Source organism: Vanacampus margaritifer, chromosome 13, assembly GCF_051991255.1.
Source record: "Vanacampus margaritifer isolate UIUO_Vmar chromosome 13, RoL_Vmar_1.0, whole genome shotgun sequence".
Lineage (NCBI taxonomy): Eukaryota > Metazoa > Chordata > Actinopteri > Syngnathiformes > Syngnathidae > Vanacampus > Vanacampus margaritifer.
In genome coordinates, this window is record NC_135444.1 from 16,178,042 (window position 1) to 16,198,320 (window position 20,279).

Sequence of the window (20,279 nt, forward strand, 5' to 3'; positions counted from 1 at the left end):
CTTCCGATGGATATTTTGGCTGGAAAATGGTCAAGGAAAAGCTTGCAGACACTGTGTGACTTTTGTCTTTGCTACATTGTGGGGCCCCATGCACGTGTGTTTTTCAAGGTTTAACTCCCATTGTGAGGACAGACTTAAAATTGTGGGAACGTTTTGGTGGTCCCCACAAGTTCAGACCTCTTTTTGAGGGTCGAGACTTGGTTTTAGAGTTTAGGTTTGAATTGGCTTATGGTTGAGGTTAGGGTAAGGAATTGGGGGGGTAGGCAATCCTTTTTGATGGCTGGGGTTAGGGGAAGGGGCTAGGAAATGCATCATGTCAATGAGATGGCCCCGCGATGATACAAAGACAAAGTATGTGTGTGTGTGTGTGTGTGTGTGTGTGCGTGTCCCACCTCCTGTGACAAGAATGGGATGAGTTGAGCACAGATCACATTTAGCCGCTTGGCAATCTCCGTCTGAAAGTGGTATGGGGGGGGGAAAGATATTTGATAAATAAAAACACACAAAGAGACACACACACACACACACCGTCGCTGTGACCTGCTTCTCCCCCAGACCCGCGTGGTAAATATTTCAGCCGCTTACATCTGGTCCATGCAAATGGAATCTTTGCCAGGGAGTTGGACTAAAATATTCATGGTGAGCATCTGCTGTGGCCGCAGCCAGCCCACACACACGCACACACACACGAACATGCGCGCACACACACACACCAAGTATGCGTGTTGTTTTGTGGAAAAAAAAAATCCCAATATTGTGTGTTTGTTTGTGTGGCCCTCAGATGTTTGTACTGTACAGTATACGCGTTCACATTGCGCAAGCTTGTGTGTGTGTGTGTGTGTTATATGCTGGGGGTCAATGACTCTTACTGAGGGTGTGTGACTGTGCATGTGTGTGTCCAACTGCTACTGCACAGCCAACTTGTCTTCCTCATCCTCCCATCCCTCTCTCCATCCCATTAAGTGTGTTTATGCAACAACAACACGGTTAAAAAAAAAAAAAAAGGGGTGGGAATTAAAGCTATTTTATGACAATATTTATTTGATGAAGATTGAGACATAATCTATATATTGGAAGAAAAACAAAGTGTTTCTTTTTGCAGTGTTGACAGCGCATGGAGGGGAATTTCAGCAAGAATATGAATATTTGATGGTGCACCTGCACTGCAGTGTCAGAGATATGATACAGCATACAACAAGATTTGGATGTTTAGATTTTTGTGCATGTTTATTGCCCACAGTGAGCATGCATGTCCTCTTTTTTATTTATTTACAGAGTGACAATTTTGACCTTTTGACAGTAACACCAAGTGAGGCCACAGTTTTTAAAACTACCGCAAAACTTTATTTAAAATATTTTTCAATTTGTTGCCTTTATGATTTAGGGTAGAAATATTGTGTGCTGTGGTGCAATATTGTTTCAGATATGCCAGCATCAGTTATAGTATTGCCCAAAATACATTATATAACGGATCAAACAAAATGCTACATTTTGGTAGCCAAGATGAGCTCTTTTAATCTCTTTTTGTAGTTAACACAAATTTGTTGAATGCATGTCATTGCAGTGTTGCTATGTTCCTTTTTTTTGTCCAGGTCCGTACTGTGCTCAATTGGGCCGTTTTTTCCCCTCTCTCTTTTCTGATCTTTCTTCCCCCTCAGGTAGGAAAGTCAGGGCGCTAAGTAGCGAACCGCCAGGCTTCCCGTTCTGTCGCCCTCTGTTGGTCATTTTTATTTTTCATATTTCCCGGATGGTTTGTGACTGTGAAGACCAATTCCATGTGTGTTTTTACATATTTGCCAATAAATCAGATTGTGACTTAAAAGGCAGATTATTATTATTATTTTACACATTAGCCATCAATATGAATGAACAATGAACATACTTTCCAGATGGCCACTGCCAAACAAATTTCTATATTAAAAATGAATGCTAATATTATCTTTTTTTTTTAAATCAATATTTCACTCTGTGGATATTGAACAGAATGAGTTTACTGAAATAAATTACAGTTTCCAACATATTCTAAGTGAGATACACGTGTATAGCGTGGCATTAATTTTAATAATAATAATAAAAATCATGCATGCATTCCCAATGCTAGTTTTAAGGCTCCAAAAAACAACATTGCCTTGAATCGGCTTTCAGTTAAAAATAGTCTTGCGATAAACAATCCCTCTGTTTATTCCGAGTCAGCCTCCTTCCACTCCTCCCTTGCCGATATTATTGATTAGTGTTACAGGCTTGGGTGCACATGAGCTCGATCACACGCACACACACACACAAACACACGCACGCACTTCGCATCAAGGCCGTTAGGGCCGGTAATGATATGCATGCAGAGATCATGACAACATCATTATGGCTGCAGGCTGTTTGTCTAGTTGACAGTCAGCCTGTGCTGAGGTGTGCGTTAGTATGTGCGCGCGCACGCACACACACACGTGCACACACACACACACACGCACACACACACACACACGCACACACGCGCGCACACACACACAACCCCATTCCCTCCTAAGTGATTTATTGACGCCGGACTGAACTTCCACCCCCTCCTTTCTTCTTCCTCCACTCTCTCTCTCATTCCTCTTGCTTGCCCACATAGCCCCCCCACCCTCCCCCACCCCATCCTCCTCCCAATCCATCAGCCCCACCATCCCTCGGCCCCGCCTGCCCAGGGGAGACACAATGATTTCTTGTTAGAGAACTCCAACTACTAAATGACATCTTCGGGAGGGAGGAAAGGAGCAAAAGGGGATGAAGAGGGGGGAGGACAGACGGAGAAGGAGAGGCGCGGGAGGGTGTGGCGGGGGGTAGGGGGGGTTGTTGGGTGATGAAATGGGAGAGGAGAGGATTGGGTGGCGTGGAAGTGTGACAATGAGGCGAGGATGTGGGAGGGCGAGGAGAAATAGACGGAGAAAGGGGAGAGAGGCGGGGGAGGAAAATCGAAGAGTGGGGGGGGGGGGCGGAATTCTGTGACAAGTCAAAAGTGAAACGATTGAGATGGTGAAACGAATGGAGAGAGAGCACGAGTAGACAGCAGGAAGGCAGTGACCTGATTTAAAGTGAAATCCAGCATGGACCGTCTGCGAGGAAGACGAAGGGAAGTGAAGATAAAGAGGAAATCAAAAGAGACGCAGGTTGCAGAAGAAATGGAGAATTAAAAGAAGAGAAGATCAAGACAAAAGAAATGAAAGGAGTCGTCGTGACAGATGATAAGAAAAAAAAATACATTTCTCATCTAGTGTAGGACTGAATTGCGCGTGGGGATCCTATTTAAACACCTCGCTGGATATTTGAGGAAGGACTGACATTATAACGGCGGGGAGGGAAAAAGTAGAAAATGAGATTCGAGAATGAGAAAGAAGAAGTGTGAGATGTTTCTCACCTGTTTGTGCATTTCGATGTTAAGGCCGTAGGACATCTCGTAATACTGCAACACACACAAACAAGCCGTTAATCACACGAAGGATATTAGCGCCTCTCCAAAGATGGATTATTGATTTCAAATCAATGCAACTTGCCTGCCACTATAAAGTCCTGTTATGAGTGAAAAGTGTCACGGAGGTATTCATTGAACCGACTTCGCTTTGTAAGAATTAGAAATAGTGGCTTTAATCCAAAGTGGTGTCTGGAGGTTTTTAATTAATTAATTAATTTTATTTAAATGGGGCAGTAGTGAGTGACTTTTTGGAGCGCCGCTTACAGAAACATGCATTTTTCACCATTTTCACATGTGCTTGTAATTTGGTGAGCTTTCTGGCATGTTGAGGCCCTGAAAAAGGCGAATCATTCTCCAGAAGACTAAAAATAAACAATTCCAATAGGGCATAGACACCGTCTGGTGCTCTGGCTCTAATAATAAACATATTGTCACATTAATACCACTGTTTTCTTTTGATAGCGGCTCTGTTGCTTTATTTTGTTATATAGTGTTCATATTTATACACGACTGTTGTAAAAGGGTGAGGGGGGGGGGCACTTATAAATACTATTAACTTGCTACCAAGCCTGATAACATGGCAAACATCAGCACATTTCCGCTCTGACGTTGCTTCAACAAAGTTGAAAAGAGCAGAGAAGAAGTTACAAGTTTCCCAAGAAATAATTGGGATTTTATTGAGAAAAATTCAATTGTTTATTTCTATTTATGTTTAGTCATTTGTCAAATATTCTATGCATTGTTGAAAAATAAACACCTGTGTCCAATGTAAAAAAGTTATTTCCCTAAACATTACAAAAATAGTACATTTTGCTAGTGCTACCAAACAGGTTTTGGAAGTGGGGGTACAAGTTTAACATCATTTCATCAGAGTTATGTTCAAGTATTGATCATATTAAAAAAAATAATAATAATAAAAAAATCGATTAATCTGTAGATTCAAATTTTTGATTAACTGATGAATTAATTGTATTTATAAAAAAAAAAAATCTATTTTATTTATGAAAACATGCACACATACATTGATGATGATTCACTTCCTGGTTTGATCCATAACATTAGTCAGATAATTGGCAAAAATGTTGATCATTGTTTTGCCCGAAGTAAAAGCAGATATTTTCAAACGTCTTACTTCATTATAATAAACTTGTGATATCATCAGGTGGGGCAGAGGCATATAATGATGAGATTACAATGAGTATACACTGAACAGATCCAAAACTGGTGCCACAATATGACTTTACTCTTATCTAGAACCTTGATTCTACAATTTCTGCTTCTTTTTTTTTTTTTTTTTTTTTTTTTTTTTTTTTTAAAGATGACTGCAGTCTGTAATATCACCTTGGACACTGAAAGTCATCAGCACTCGAAAACGAAGCTGAAGGGCGTCTGCGAGGCCTCAAAGTGAGCCCGGGCGAGGATGGAATATTGTCGGACCGCTGCAATAATCACGTCTAATTTGAGCTATTTGAACCTTTTGACTCTAAGACGAGCACAGAAGAGAGTGGAGAGCCAATGGGAGGCAGGTGGTCCTCTCTCTCTCCCTCTCTCTCCCTCTCTCTCGCCCTCTCTCTCTCTCTCTCTCTCTCTGGACAGAAAAGGAAAGCATTTTCAAGTCGGATGGCTCGCAAAGTGACAGGCTGACATTTGCTTTTCAGAGAGGAGATTGGCAAGTTGCAGCGCCAGAACACTCTGGCAGGATGGGAGGAGAGGAGATGGGCAGGGGTTGTCTCTCTGCAGACATCTTTCTTGGCACAGTGTGAGTGTGTGTGCGTGCATGCAGGTGTGTATGTGAATGTGTTGCTGTTTGTCTGTGCCTCCATAAAAGATGCCTTTCCTGGCAGCTGGCAGCTCCACTTGACAGTTGGTGTGCCAAGTTTCGCCTGTTGCTTAGCAACAGCCAAACTCCCCCCAAATCAGCCGCCAGGAGAGGAGACCTCGCCTACCCCCCAAACCTCCCCCACGCCTTTTCTTAGCCAGAGCCAAAACTTCAACCCTCTTCCCCTCCACCCCCACACAATTCCCAGCTCAGTGCCAGGAATGCCACATAGCGTTTTTTTCTTTTCTTGGCAAGGCCCAAGTGGGTTCTTGGCAGCCGGCACTGGTTCAGCTGCGGTGTCGAGCGGTTCAGATGGCAGGCAGAATTCCCGCTGACTGAACGGACCCAAATTTTCACAGGACGTTACGCTAATGGTACCGCCGCAGCGCAGCCAAGTGGAGACGCACATTAACTCATTTGCCCCCAAAAACGTATATATATATGTTCAATTTTAAATGTTTTAAGTGTCCCAAACACTTATTTATACGTTTTTTATGTTTGTTTGTTTTTAATGCTAGAGCATACACAAGGGTTTGATGCAGCCTCTCGACTGCAAAGAACAGTTGAAGAAATGGTAGTTATTACAAAAACGGCCAGCAGGTGGCAGCATATCAAAAGAGATCAACCAGGGCCATGTTGAAAAAAAAAGCTCATTTACTTACAGTTCTAAATACATTTGTGAATAATGATTAAACTTAGCTATATTCTAATGCTAATTGCTGCAAAACGGAAACAGATACAAATGTACTTTTTTTTCCCGATGAAAGAAGAGACTCTAATCTTTCTTTTGGTAGGTTCCATGTTTTTATAGCAATAGAACAAAATATTCTGTGGGCCTTGCAAAATCAGTCAAAATTCAGTAAAACAGCCGGGAGTGAAGGGAATTGCTTCAGTGAAAAAGTTAAATCCAGAAACAAGTAAAGCTGTTCCAATTTGCCTCATCGATTAATCAGGCCTTCTGAGTGCCTGTCACTATAGGTCGCTGGCATAGATAGATGAACAAAGATTTTTGTCCCAAGTAAATGATAATTTTCACATCAACGGCGTTGGAAAGATATGACGTGGGTATTTAACTGAAATGGAACGGCGATACTTTGGCTCGCAGTTAATTACAAATTTAATTGAGTGATAAATTGGTGTCTTTTGAAAAACTATTTAACCACTCAACTAAAAATTCTCGGTGAGCACAAAGGGAAATCTGGAGGAGCGCGTTTGATGAAGCTCCGCAAACGCTTACTGGATATCAGCCTTTAGAAAGGTAGGATAAAAGCACACGGTTTGTTTAGCCCAGAAGTCCGCGTCGCAGACGCACACCCATGTTGTTTACTCCCCAATAGAACACGTGTGTGTGCATGAATGTGTGTGTGGTCTTGCGTGTGGTTCCCGGTGGGTGTTTAGCAGCTGTTAGCAGATGAAAAGGACCCAGACGACTTGGCTCACCATAACGTAGTGTCTCTGGATCTCCGTCTTCTCGGTGGCCAGTTTCTCACATTCCAGCTTCAAACTGCAATGGGACGAAACGACAGAAGGGCAGAAGGGAAAGCAGCTGTTAACATCTCAAAGTTGGGATATTACTCCAAATAAAAACAAACTGCACATCTCGGTTGGCGACAAAGGTGTGTCTTGCCCTTTCGTCGTGTAACACAAACACTGAAGGGATGGTTGGGGAAGGGGGGGGGTTAAGGGCGAGGTGATGACAGGCCATTAGCACCTCGTAGCAGAGGAGAAATAGACAAGTCGCACTTCGATCTTTGGCGTCCAGGCAAGGTGTCGCTCTCTTTTCTTGGTTCGAGATGACCTATTTGTCCTTAAATGCTTGTTTTTTCTTTGCCAGCCACTTATAATGAATGCATTGAAAAAGAAAAAAGCACCACTATTTAGGAGGTCTGTAAACGTAACATACCTAACATACGTTCCGGTAGGAGCTATGTCAATCATGTGGCGATATAGCACTTTAAAAGGTAATTTAATAATATTATGTCATGTAATTTAATAAATATATAAATAGATAAATAAATCAACCCTGAAAAGTTAAGATTTATAAAAACGTTCCATCTGAATTCTTACTCCTTTAAATCATGCTGTTCTTCTTCATCTCCTATTCTCCGTTCCTCGTCTACATACTGCTAGTTACATAGTACCCATAGTGTTCGAACCGAGAACCGAGATAACTGAATTGTGTTACAGGCTGCACTTAAGTGAAATGTGAAATGGCAAGACATAAAAAAATATATAGTTGGACATTAAAATGTCAGCATTGTTAAGTTTGGGGTGGAAATTATGCCATGCTCAAGAAAACCTTGTTTTGAACAAACAACTTTGTTTAATATTGTACATGTTATGTCACTTTGAATGGGCCCTTATAGTGATTAAAAATAATTATTAAAACAGACTTTCTAAATGATAACTTTAACTAATAAAAAAAAATCCTGAATATGAATTTTCTTCTAGATATTTTAAAATTTGCTAAAAATTTTCTCAGAAAGAAAAAGAATAAAAATAAATGATATTGAAGTTTTTCACGAAACAAATGACTCTTAAAAAAGATCACCTTTTCTATAAAGGAGACTTCACTAGAGAATACATTTTTTAAGTTCATTCATACTTTTTTCTTGTAAACTCATTTATGTACATAGCATAAATATAACAATCCCTTGTACAAGATGTATTAGGGCTGCACGAGATTGGAAAAAAATCATGCAATGTGCAATACACTTGCTCGATATAGCGATAGATATTGCGATATTTCATTCTTTTTTTTTTATCTAATGAAAGAATAAAAAAAAATTCAAGCAGCAAATTAAGCAAACTCAATATGTTCATAGTTAATTGTCATTACCTCGAGATCATTTTCAACTATTGGATGGCGATGAACATTTTAGTGGGCGGCTGACTGGTCAAATTCAGATAAAAGCATAAAATTCCATATGAAACTTATTGCATGTCTTTGCGATTTGCATATTGCATGGGCCAATATCGTGATATTGATATTTTTTCGACATTTTGTGCAGCCCTAGCCTATATCATGTAATTTAGAGAACCAAATCAAATCGGCATTGCCACCCCCCTCTAAAAAAGGCTACAAATATGGCCATGTCTCTAATTACCACGCTTCTGTTGAACGTGTGCCCCTGAATGGAAGAGACACACGCACACACCACAGATGAGGCGGCCAAACACCTCTCCCTTGTGTCCCATATCTCTGTGTGTCGTTCTCAGCACACGGGCCAACAGGTCCCTCCTGTCCCCTAAAATTGGATAATGCTTTTGGCCAGATTTGCAAACTGACACACGCACGTAATGCTCTTCTGTGTTCGTGTTGCAGCAGCCTCCCTGGTCCCCGGAGAGGCAGTATTTTGGGCCCTGTTTACGCTGATTTGTTTGCAGGCAGCAAATAGATTGATAGGGGGGAGCGGCGGTGGGCAAAGTGTATGTGCGTGCGTGCGTGCGCGTGCACGCGTGTTGATGATGTGTGTCTTGTGGGCGGGTTGCGTGGCGGAAGAAAATTAGAATATGATTAATACGGCAACATTACCCTCCCGGGCCGCAACAGGTAATAACAGTCCCATCAGCTCCCTTTTTACGCGCACGCGCGCACGCACACACACACACGCACATAATTGACTCATTTATCATTGCCAGCATGTGGAGGAGAAAGGGAACAAGGGAAGTGAGGGAGCCAAGCGGCACAAGAAAGAAGAGGCGGTGGCGGCCAAAAGGTGGAGGGGAGTAAGGATTAAAGCCCTCCAATGCCACCCCCTTCACCTTATAGATTTTATTACAGTGCAATTGCCTCTCTCGGCTCAAGTGTGCAGTGTGTGTGTGTGTGTGTGTGTGTGTGTACACCAGCTACCTCATCCTCTTGTGCTGGATACATTAAAAAAAATCAATAGGGTTCTTGCTTTGACAGAGAAAAATAAACACTGAAAAGTTTGAAGATGACCAGAAGATGAACATGCACTGGACTACGACCTCAGCCGCCTCTTCATGAATTGAAAATCCTTTATAATAAAAAAGAAAAAGAAGAAGATTGTAAAGTGCCAGTTGTGGGATATTTACAGTTTAAACTAATAACATAAGTTATTAACATTTTTGTTAGTGGTGTCAGTTATTTCCATTTTTTAAATGTATTTTTTATTTTTTTTTTGCTGGACTTGTTTTCCATCCACAACTCCAAAAAAATGTAAGGGTTGAAATCTTAGCAGCCTTTATTCAAAATAAACTAATGTATATTAGTTATGGAATAATAAAATACGGTAAAGTGAGGTGAGAGAGGACTAAATGGGACAGAGGAATGACAACGTTCCTTCTGTATTTGTGTTATTTCCCAACGGAATGAAACGGCAGTTGCTTGTTTACATTCAAACTTGACCGGTCCATCGTACCTCTCACTCGTTGACAAACGATTTCACAAAACATGAAGACTGTGTAACAAGGGATGAAAATTCTCTGCCAAAAGGTCCATTTGAAAGGAGCTGTTCTTGCACATTTTAATGAGAAAATATTAATTTTTAATTAACCTAACATGCATGTTTTAGGAACGTAGAAGGAACTTGGCGTACCCCCCGCCCAAAAAAACACACACAGGAAGGCCAAGATTCAAACCTGTGAGTCAGGTGTTTTAACCACTAGTCCACACTGCTGTCCCACCTTATCACCATTAAAAATAATAATAATAATAATTCAAGATCGATTTAAGTTATTCGTTTTTGGAAACAATGTGGCATCTTTAAAACTGTCAGATTACAAGATTAAGTGCAACTTTTAAGGATAATTAAGGCATTAATTTTCACCCCAAAAAAATCAGTTTTAAGACCTTAATACTGTCTGTGTTTTTTGTGATGTTCAAATGACCTTTCTTCATTTGTATGATGTGCATTTGATTATAGCCACACACGTACAGTATACTTCATGTTGTTCCAATCCAAATAACGGCCTTCAAGGTTGAAAACGTGCTCATTATTATGCGAGAGCAGCAGGAAGGGTCGCACGGGAAGAAAAAGGAAGGAAGGAAAGTGGAGGAGAGTGGTGGGCAGGAAGTGGGGAGTGATTGGCTGTCATAATTAGGCTTTAGCTGGGTGCCATTTAGAGACGGTGGGAGGACAGAAGCATGAAAGGGGGAAACGTGTGTACGTGTGTCAAATCTTTCCCTGGCGGTGACAGAAGATAAGGTGATCAGCTGAATGTGCTACAAATCTGCAGCCTGTCGCTTTTTCAGACAGCTGTGTCTGTGTCGCATTGCTGATGAACACACTCGCGCGCGCACACACATCACTCAAAGCAAAGAAGCGTGTAAAGCTGTATACATTAGCCAAAACGCTGCATTTATTAGGCAACACGCACCCACGCATAGGCACAAACCTGCTGGGTGAACACGCACACACAAAGAGGGTCAAAGGGAAGCGGCCTCAAGCATCTAATTAAGATGCTGCACTTTAAGAAATGTCCCAGGTGTTATTTCAAATCTCCAGCCTTTTGTTTTTCCTTACTTTCATTTTCATTTGCTTGGATTTTTCAAAAGCAGCAACAACGTCCATGCCATTTTTCAGGTGGTTCATTTTCCAAGACACGCTGGTTGCAGCCAAGCAGCACAATCAATTTGGCCTCGATTGCTTCTAAAAACAAAACGATTCAAATCAACAACCAGCCGCACAAAAAGGAAGCAACGCCTGCTGTGATCCACTCTTATTTCGCCTTTGTGTCCTTTATCATTTTGTTGACGCACAATTACAACAATTTGCAGCCTCGTCCTACAAACGCAGGCAAAAAAAAAAAAAGCCCCCCTGTCATAAAATGTGATTTTGAAATAAACACGCTCCTCTACTGTGGAGAGGCTTTGGGAGGTTCCCCAAGTGAGTAATGACTTAAATATGGATAGCCCTTTAACTAATGTTTAGTCTCTTCAATAAATCATTCTCAATTAGGTCTATGAATTGTCACCTGGCAACGACACAAAGATGTTGATTTACAAATAAGCATCATCTCGTTTCACGTTATAATTATGGAAATGATTTCACTGGTAGGTTTAGCTTGACGGATGCTTTGGCGACGCTACTACTTAAACGCTTTTTAAATGGTTTCAGTGGCACATTTAAAAGGATGTAAACCATCTTTGCGGTTAAAAAAAGATATCAGTCGCCACTAAGTCTTATTGATCGTGACATCACCGTAATCGCACACGCGCGCGTTAGAACCGTTTAGGCTCCCGGCCTGCAGGGCTGTGACTGTTCGCTTTACATCTCATTAAGTATTGATCAACCGTTCCTTGCAAATCCAGTGGAAAAAAAAATCCAACATCTCTCTCTCTCACACTCTCACTCTCACACACACACTCACACACACAGAATAGGAGCCCACCCAACTTGCTTGTGTACACTTTCATCATCTTTCAAGGGTGTGTACAACACACACACACACACAAAAAAGGATGGATGTTGTTGCACAGCGGCAGGCCAAGCGAACTTGCATCTGTCATCGCGCTCATTGCTCGGCCACACACGCGCACAACTAAAAGCACAAAAAGCATGAAGCATCCCTCTCGCAAACACAATGTCACCATAGAGAGTTGATTACATCAAATGTTTACACACTTTGTGTGTGCTGGTCGGTGCATATACAGTACGCTGGTGTTTCCCCAAACTTTGACGGAGGCAAGGCACATCCTGGACTTGAGTTTCACAATGAAAGACCACCAAACAAATGACCAAAAAAAAGTATATAATAATAAAATAATGATGATCTTTAGTGCTGTCACTATCGACTATTTTTAGAATCGAAGGTTGCTGCTATGTGAGCCCCCTCCCCTTTAGAGCAGCAACATTTGTGTAAACTAGGGAACATCCTATTAACAAAAGAGGACTCTGCGGAGTGTGCTTCAGAGCGGGTAGGAGATTGTCTCGTCTTCCTTCCTTGTCTATTGTTTATGAAATGTTCTAGGTTGGCAAGACAGGGTAATTATGTTGTGCTATGTTATCGGTTCGCTCATTGTTTTCCAAAGCGAAAACAGATGTTTGCAAATAACAGATTATCAGTCTTCTTTCATGGAGGACTAAAGAAATTAATGATCAATCACTGTTTATATGCTGAAATTACTTCTCAATTAATCGATTAATTTTGCTAGCTCTAATCATCTTACTCTGACTTGCTGTAAAATGTGAACTTCTTTAGTTGAACACAAAGTTATTACCTACATTTTGTTGTATGAAAGTCAACAGTTGGCTAAACAGGTTTGTAATAGTACCCTTTTCTATTTCATTCTTCTGCCTGTCACAATACATTGCTGGCATAGATACATGACTAAATAAATAAATAAATTTTGGACCATTTGTTCCCTCGCTATGCATCCCTGATGGTATAGTGGTTGGTTTGGCTGACTTTATAGCACATACACTTCGGGTTTAGTTCCCACTTAGTGATGGTGTGAATGTGAGTGAATGGTCAATTTGTCTCCATTTGTGTCATTGTACACTAAACAATTTAGACTTTAAAAAGGCACGTGGCAGACATGTAGTGATGAGGAAACAGGCGAGTATCATCCAGAAGAGTTTTATAGGTCTTGCTGCAATTATTTGGCCAATCTTTTTTTTTTTAATTATCTCCACCACCACACCAATACATTTCAATGGCTGTCAATTCTATGCACATTTTTTGCTCGGCCACGTACTGGCAGTCAACCATCAATTGTCAACTATAACCGCAGCTTTAATGACTTAGGCCAATTACATACAAAGACAATTAATGTTTTGCCCGTAAAAGGATGTCAAAGGAAATGTTTTATAAGATTAGATTTCTTTCTGAAGTGGAGAGTGAATCTGTCCCGATATAAAAGGTCAGACCAACTATCTTAAATGTTGCGTGTTCAATATTTCTGAGCAAAATTTTCACGTGTGGACTAAGATGACATCTCCCTAAGTCATTGACGCTATGAACTGTGATGTGAACAGAGTTTAGCCAATCAAAAACATAGACTTACCAACAAGAAATCACCGGCAAACACAATATGTTCTAGGTGATGTCATTTTTTTGTTTAAAAGACAACAAAAAGAATTTTCCGGGGCAAGTCTCGACGACAACACCGTTTTTCAAAGCTCTCTGCGCCGATCTTTTTCGAAAACACTTGTCTGTCAGTGTCCGATAAACCAAATCTTATACGATTAGAAAAATCCTCGTGTGTGCCAGGCCTTACTTTGCAATCGTATTTACAAGCCCTTTGACAGTCAGGTTTGTCCATTTTGTTCCTGACTCCAGTTCAATTAGCATTGTGAATCATAACCCTGGACAGAGCTTTTATTGCATGACGCCAATCTCACCGGTCCTTTTTCGCTTCAATTGTCAAGGTCGCATGACACACTTATGCGGCATGGGTGTGTGTGTGTGTGCGTTGTGTCTGTTCTAACAGCAGTCTAGTGCGCGCGCAAAGAAGAGTAGAAGGGCTTGAAACATGAGTGGTAGCATGTTAGTGGCGACTGAAGAGCCTCTATGCAGACCACACACACGCCAACATTCGCCGTGCGTGTGCGCATGCAAATGTGTGTCGAAAGAATTGAAGTAATTAAAGCGCCATTGCCTCAGTCTGTTGATTACAGGCTGTTTTGTTAACGTACATGAGCTCACACACACACACAAAAAAACAGAGCTGCTGACCCACCAAAGACTTTAATTAGCCGTTCTCTCTCCTACTAATCTTCCTCATCGCTACATACCTACCACGCCGCCAAAAACCCGCCAAACATTTGCATTTGTGCACGTAGCCCGCCGCGACACACACACACACACACCGACCCGCCACACACGCAGTTGTAGCTCATCAGTGCTAATCCCTTCCCCTCCGTCTTTTTTCCTGCTGTCTAATCCAACATCTATCGGAATCCAGCTACCGTGTCGGCGGGCCAAAATACACAAGTAAGCTCTGCTATTTCGAGGCGGCATCTATTTGTGTGCGCAGATAATTGGGGAGCCCTGCACGTGTGTGTGTGTGTTTTAAGCACACACATCATCACCCAGTGCGTTGGAGTCTGCAGGCAAACACCCCGGCAGTGACGAAGTCGACAAGTGTTTTTCTTTCATCACAAGGCCGCTCCTCCATGCAAACTACATGAGGATATGTGGTCATGATGACATCAGCAAAACATCAACTTTTGCTACTGGGAAATGACTAAAGTGTCTTTTAGGAGGTGCTAACCGCTTCAAAAAGATAAGCTGAGAATTGAGACTGGGACTTTATAATTAATTCGAATTAATCACATTTTAAACTGGTGTGTGCAACAAAATGATGATTACAGTGTGCAGCGGCTCTGAAAATGGAACTACAGGGGTTTCTCGGTTTATGAGGGTTTGTGTTCCTATGGCGCCGATGTCGCACAAATTTGTACGCAAGTTGTCAGAGTCCATCACTAACCAACGAAATACAGCGAACCCATGCCTGTTCGACTACAAATTCGGATTACGTCGCCCCACAACTCCCTCCTAAACTAAGGGCTCAACGTACATCATACATGACTATCCTACTTGGGCAAAAATTATTCACATACATAAAGGCACGGATGTCAAACGGATCAAGAGCTTTATTTCACTGCGAGCCAAAGAAACCGGTTCCTAGCCACCTGCCAGATTCAACATCCAATCCATCAGTATGAGGAATTTGCCTGTCTCAAAACTATTGCCACGTTGATTGGCCACAAGTATGCTTCAAGTCAGACCAGGTTTAAGTTTTCACATTGCACATTTTCCTGGAAATCATATAACAGCCTGCTTAAGATAGAATTTGCAGCTCACCCGATCCGAATCTCTTCTATTCAATTATTGTGTATTTAGAGAGACGTGTTTGGCACCAGGGCACCACTCCAGTTGTTTTGTAACACAAGAGGGAGGCATTGAAATGGTGCCAGGAGAGCAATCAACACCAGGGTGACTCACTCGCAATGAATGCCTTGATTTGTGCTTCACCCACTCCCCGCAAATATTTTTTGTATTTTACATTAAGACGTGGCCATAACCTGAGCTTACACCTTTGTTTCTTTGGGTAAATGTGAGTACCGGTACGCACATCCAAGAGACTAAATGAAATTTGTGAAAAAGGAAAAGACATTTAGACCTGAGAGTAAAATTTGTATGCAGGAAAAAGTCTTCCAGGGTCTCTCTGTCAACAGAGTGGAAAATATAAGACAGAATAAACATTATCACCTGAAGGTTGACTTATCATTAGCATAATATAGGCATGCAACAAAAAATAATAATAATAATCATCATTTAAAAAATCATTATGACTCCCTGGTTCCATCCATCTATTTTTGTTTGTTGTCCTCATTAGGGTTAGGGGTTAACTGGAGCCTATCCCAATTTCTGGGCAAAAGGCAGGGACTGGTCGACAACCAAGCATTCATACTCGCACCTATGGACAATAGAGTCTAACACAGGGGAGTCAAACATACGGCCCGTGGGCCCAAAAGTGCATCCAATCTGGACTGTGAGGACAGAACATTAACTGCCGTTTTTCCCTCAAACGAACTTTTTGCAAATGTTGTCCACCGCAAACAATTGCACACATTTACAAATTTTAGATTACTCTGCAGTAAAATAATAACAAATGGGAATGTTTTTAGCACATACTTATCAAATACTTGTACCAAAAAAAGAAGAACAAAAAAAGACACATTTTGACCTATAGGCCACAGACATGCTGGTCTGGCCCACCTTAGATCAAATTCGGGTGAAAGTGGCCCCTGAATTGTGACAGGTTGATCAATTAACCATCTGTTAGTCCAACTGTTAATTGTCAAATTTACATTATTTTATTAATTTTAGAACACAAAATAGTAAGACCGCATCAACAGTGCTTGTGCCTTTGCCAATCAATCATTGCTCAATTCAGTGAAACAAAAATTATCCATCAATTCATTGGCTAATGGATTACTAGGCCCATTCCAAATAAGGACACATCAGACAATCCGCCCTCTCACAGCATCCCCGCCACAACTCATTGCACCATAGTACTCGCAAAGACAGCTGCACAAGAACACCCCGACACACACACACACTCACACTCACACTCAGCGTTCTGAGGGAAGCTGCAGTAGCCACAGGGGTTAGAGGACTGTAGATGGGAGAGTGTACAAAAGAAGTTTGAAGTGGGACAGAAAAAAAAAAAAAAAGAGGGTGGGGATGGGATGCTGGCCAGCTAAATCAAAGCAGGATGAGAGGAGGATAAGAATGGGGGAGTGAGGGGGGACGGGGGGGTATGAAGGTGTGCCAAGAGGAAGGGGGGGGGGGGCACAGCTAAGCCAAAATCCCTCATTCAAAGACTCCTGCACACAAACCACCCAATAAACAACACACAGTCACCGTAGCTTGTGTGTATGTGCTGTATGTACACTACAGTCTATGCAATGGTGAAGAACGGGCTAATTTTTTGTTACGTGTTTTTAATAAAGACAAATTGCACTGCATTGTATAAAATAGGAGCATGTAATTCATTTATTTTTTCTGATGATGTCACTTTTTTTAGCACAACAATTCTGAAATTTTAGTATTGGAAAATTATCTAGCGGGAGGGAAAAAAATCATACCTGGTAGATTGAGAATCAACAAAGAAATGGATCGAAACGTTCAAAATCTTATCACTTCCCATCCCTGACATGCACCTGTGATACTGCGTCTGCAGGAACTGGAACTCCTCCTTGATGCGGTCCAGGGTCTCCGGGTACGTCAGCTTCAGCGACTGGGGGGTCCCCGATGCCACGGCCGCCGCTGCCGCCGCTGCCACCACGGAGGCCGAGGACCCTGGGGGTGGCTGCAGAGGTGCCTGAGGACAATAAAGACGCACAAGAGTATTGACATGTGACACGGGCGCAACAAGGGGTGGCAATGAGGCATGATGGTGGCATTCGCATGACGGGGGGGGGGGGGGGGCGGTCTGTTATCAAGTGTCATAGCCGACGCTGCCATATGTGAATGGGTCACAAAGACTTGAGAAAGGGTAAGGCGGGGCATGGAGCGCATGAGATTCTTAGCCAAATGAGCACTCATTGTTTCATTGCAGGTCCAAGAAGGGGAAAGGATAAAAAAAGACAGCACAGCAGGTGGGGAGGGGACCCCATAAGGGCCGTGGAGTCTTTGGAACCCCCAGTGCTTTTGGCTCCCTTCTCTGCGGGGTCCAGAGCAATTAGGCGGCTACAAGCATAAGTGTAATGCTGCAGGACAAGCAGACAAAAGAAGGCTGAGCGCCGGACTGCGAGGGTGGCGGGGCGGGGGCTTCCCCGTCTGTCCGTCTATCTGACTCTGTGTCAACATCACAGAGCTCACTGGCCCACGGGGACGGAGAGTTCTCAAGCTCCGAGGCGGTCAAGTAGTACAGTGAAGTTGGCACTTGATTATTAAAGCACAGTATCATGGATAAAAATAGAGAGAGAGAGAAAATTCTAATAATTCCACACTGAGCAATGGTTATGTCTATTAAAATTTGAGAAATTTTATGTGGTTTTCCTCAATTAAATCTTATTCTAACAAGCAACCCAAAAATTATCTTTACATATCTTCTATGCAGCCCCACTAGTCTAAACATGGCATTCTGATTAATATTGCATTTATGGAATATGAATCAAGCAGCAAAATCCATCACAGGGGGCGGCCATTTTGCCACTTGCTGTTGACTGAAAATGACATCACAGTCGCTCAGGGATCACAAACAATCACGGCTTAGCTTGCGAATGTCACATGACCAAAATCAGAAAACAGGTGAGCCATGATTGGTCAATGCCTGAGCCTTGAGCAATTGCAATGTCAGGATCAGTCAACATTAGGTGACAGAGTAGCCGCCCCCAAAAATGGATAAAAATGGGTGGATTTTGCCGTTTAGTTGATATTCCGCAAACAAATCAGAATGCGTGCAACATTTTTATTTTTTTTTATTAGTAGACTTCCCCTTTAAAATATACCATTTTATTCTAACAATGCTCTTCAATACTTAAATGAAAAATGAATAGCCTAAGGCTTAGAGCTAAAAAATAAATTAAAAAAAGTTAAAGAAAATGCTTAACATTAAATACATGCAAAAATCCAAAGAAATTACAAAAAATAAAAGAATGACACCAAAAACAAGTGTACATTTCAGTACCATATAATTACTCAATAATATCAATAGTTGCACACACACACAAAAAAAAAAAAACATCTCTACTTCATGAGAGAAAATAATTATCCGTTCTCATTGTTGAATGGATTTAGAAGGAGAAATGTTTGGAACTAGACAAAAACTGACCTTGAAACTGCTCTGAATAGAGTGCACAGGTTATTGTGGAAACTTACAAAATTAATTGTTGAAATTAACTAAACTGAATTTACATGATATGGTGAAAACCTACACCAAAGCGCATCATTAGAACGTCTGGTCACAAGCATTACATGCATTTATAGCCTAACTCTTTAAGGTGCATGTAAACCAATGGAGGTGAAAATTAATTGGTAGCACAAATCAATGCTGCCTGGAGCCCTTTAAAATGTAGCCTATTACATTCCATAACAAAGCGCAGATCAATTCCAAAATTATTTTTGATCAATTACATCAGCACTCCACAATTAAACCTTGTATTTAACAACAACATGCATCTTTCCCAACACTATACACTTTCCCTCAAGTTGATCTTGGAGGTCACTCACTTTTATCTGCAGCTTTTCCAGCCTTTATCTGCATTGCCAGGCCCCGCCCCATCCCGGCCATTTTGTTCAACGTACTTCGCGTCCTTGTGAAACATGAAACATCGAGTAGACATGTTTGTCCGGTCACATGACGAGATCTCTGTCAGCATCCCTGCCAAATCTCCTTTAGATGTGGCCAATAGACGATCAAGCCCAGAAACACTCAAGTCGTATTCCGTCCCATTATAGCATGAGAATATCGACGGCGAGTAGACTCCTAATGACGGCGGCGGCGACGACGGCTCCTTTGAAAACGTGTTCCTCTCACATCTGAGTGTCGCGCACATCAGCAACACATTAGCTTTAATTAACGGCAACATCACTCAGCCGGGATGCCAAAAAGCACGTAGAAGCTTGGGGGTGGGGGGGGATGAAAGCTGCAAAAATCTAACTCGCATGTCGACATGACAGCGGCACAACGTGCCAATGACAGCATACACATACAGTGGATATACAAAGTCTACACACCCCTGTTCACATGCCAGGTTTTAGTAAATAATTTCCCCCCCCCCGCCCCCCACTTAGAATTAACCAATCATATTCAAACTCGTGTTAAACAGGAGTTAGCACAGACTTGTCACCATCTGAAGTTCTGATGTTCTAAGGCGTTGTTTTTTTAAATATTGCTGCAGTCACACCTTACAGCAAAAGCCACCATTCATCATTAAGCCCTTTTCACACTGCGCTTGTTCAGTGTGAAAGAGTCGTGGCAGCACCAAATGACAACGGTGCCCCAGTTGCCAACGTGATCCTATTTAGAAGGTGCGACTGAGCAACGCTACAAGTAAAATCTGAGATTTTTACTGCTGGTTTAGGCAAGTCGTAAAAGTGAAAAACTCTTCTGTGCCCTAGCTTTGCTCGATTTAAGGATAAAACAAGAAGCCGAAAAAAGAGAATCATTTAACAATTTAAGGTAACACGCATGTCATCATTGTGTCCCAAACAAGACAATTACCTGTAAATAAGTCCGCCAAAAAGGCACCACATTACAGGCAGCCCCTCTCCTATCGGGGGTGCTTGTTTGACGTCACAACAACACCGCTTTCGACATAGAACATTTTTCAATTTGAGGCGTTTTGCAAAAGTCCTCTAGCTGCACTGTCCAGTATTGCTTCATTCCGTGGTGCCCATCCCTCACCGCAAACACAATGGCTGGGTTTGTCGACGGCACGCTGCACCCTACTAAGTGCAGTGTGAAAAGGGATTTGGAGGGATCTCATTGTTCAAAGATACCAGTTAGGAGAAGGGGATAAAATCATTTCCAGGTCATTCAACAGTGAAGACTAATATCAAGTGGAGGGAAAAAAATGTCACAACAATGGC

At 41.9% G+C, this 20,279-nt stretch overlaps 1 protein-coding gene across 7 annotated transcripts in view; it reads right to left on the reverse strand.

Annotated features, from left to right (window-relative positions):
- tle2a (TLE family member 2, transcriptional corepressor a) overlaps positions 1-20,279 on the reverse strand; it is a 44,866-nt gene that overhangs the window by 9,140 nt on the left and 15,447 nt on the right. For all 7 annotated transcript variants that reach the window (XM_077584104.1, XM_077584099.1, XM_077584103.1 and 4 more), the window contains exons 2-5: positions 16,904-17,064; positions 6,705-6,768; positions 3,392-3,436; positions 393-455 (exon numbers count right to left, since the gene is read on the reverse strand). In XM_077584104.1, coding sequence (XP_077440230.1) covers positions 393-455; positions 3,392-3,436; positions 6,705-6,707 — 111 coding nt within the window. In that variant the 5' untranslated portion in view covers positions 6,708-6,768; positions 16,904-17,064. The remainder of the gene's footprint in view (positions 1-392; positions 456-3,391; positions 3,437-6,704; positions 6,769-16,903; positions 17,065-20,279) is intronic.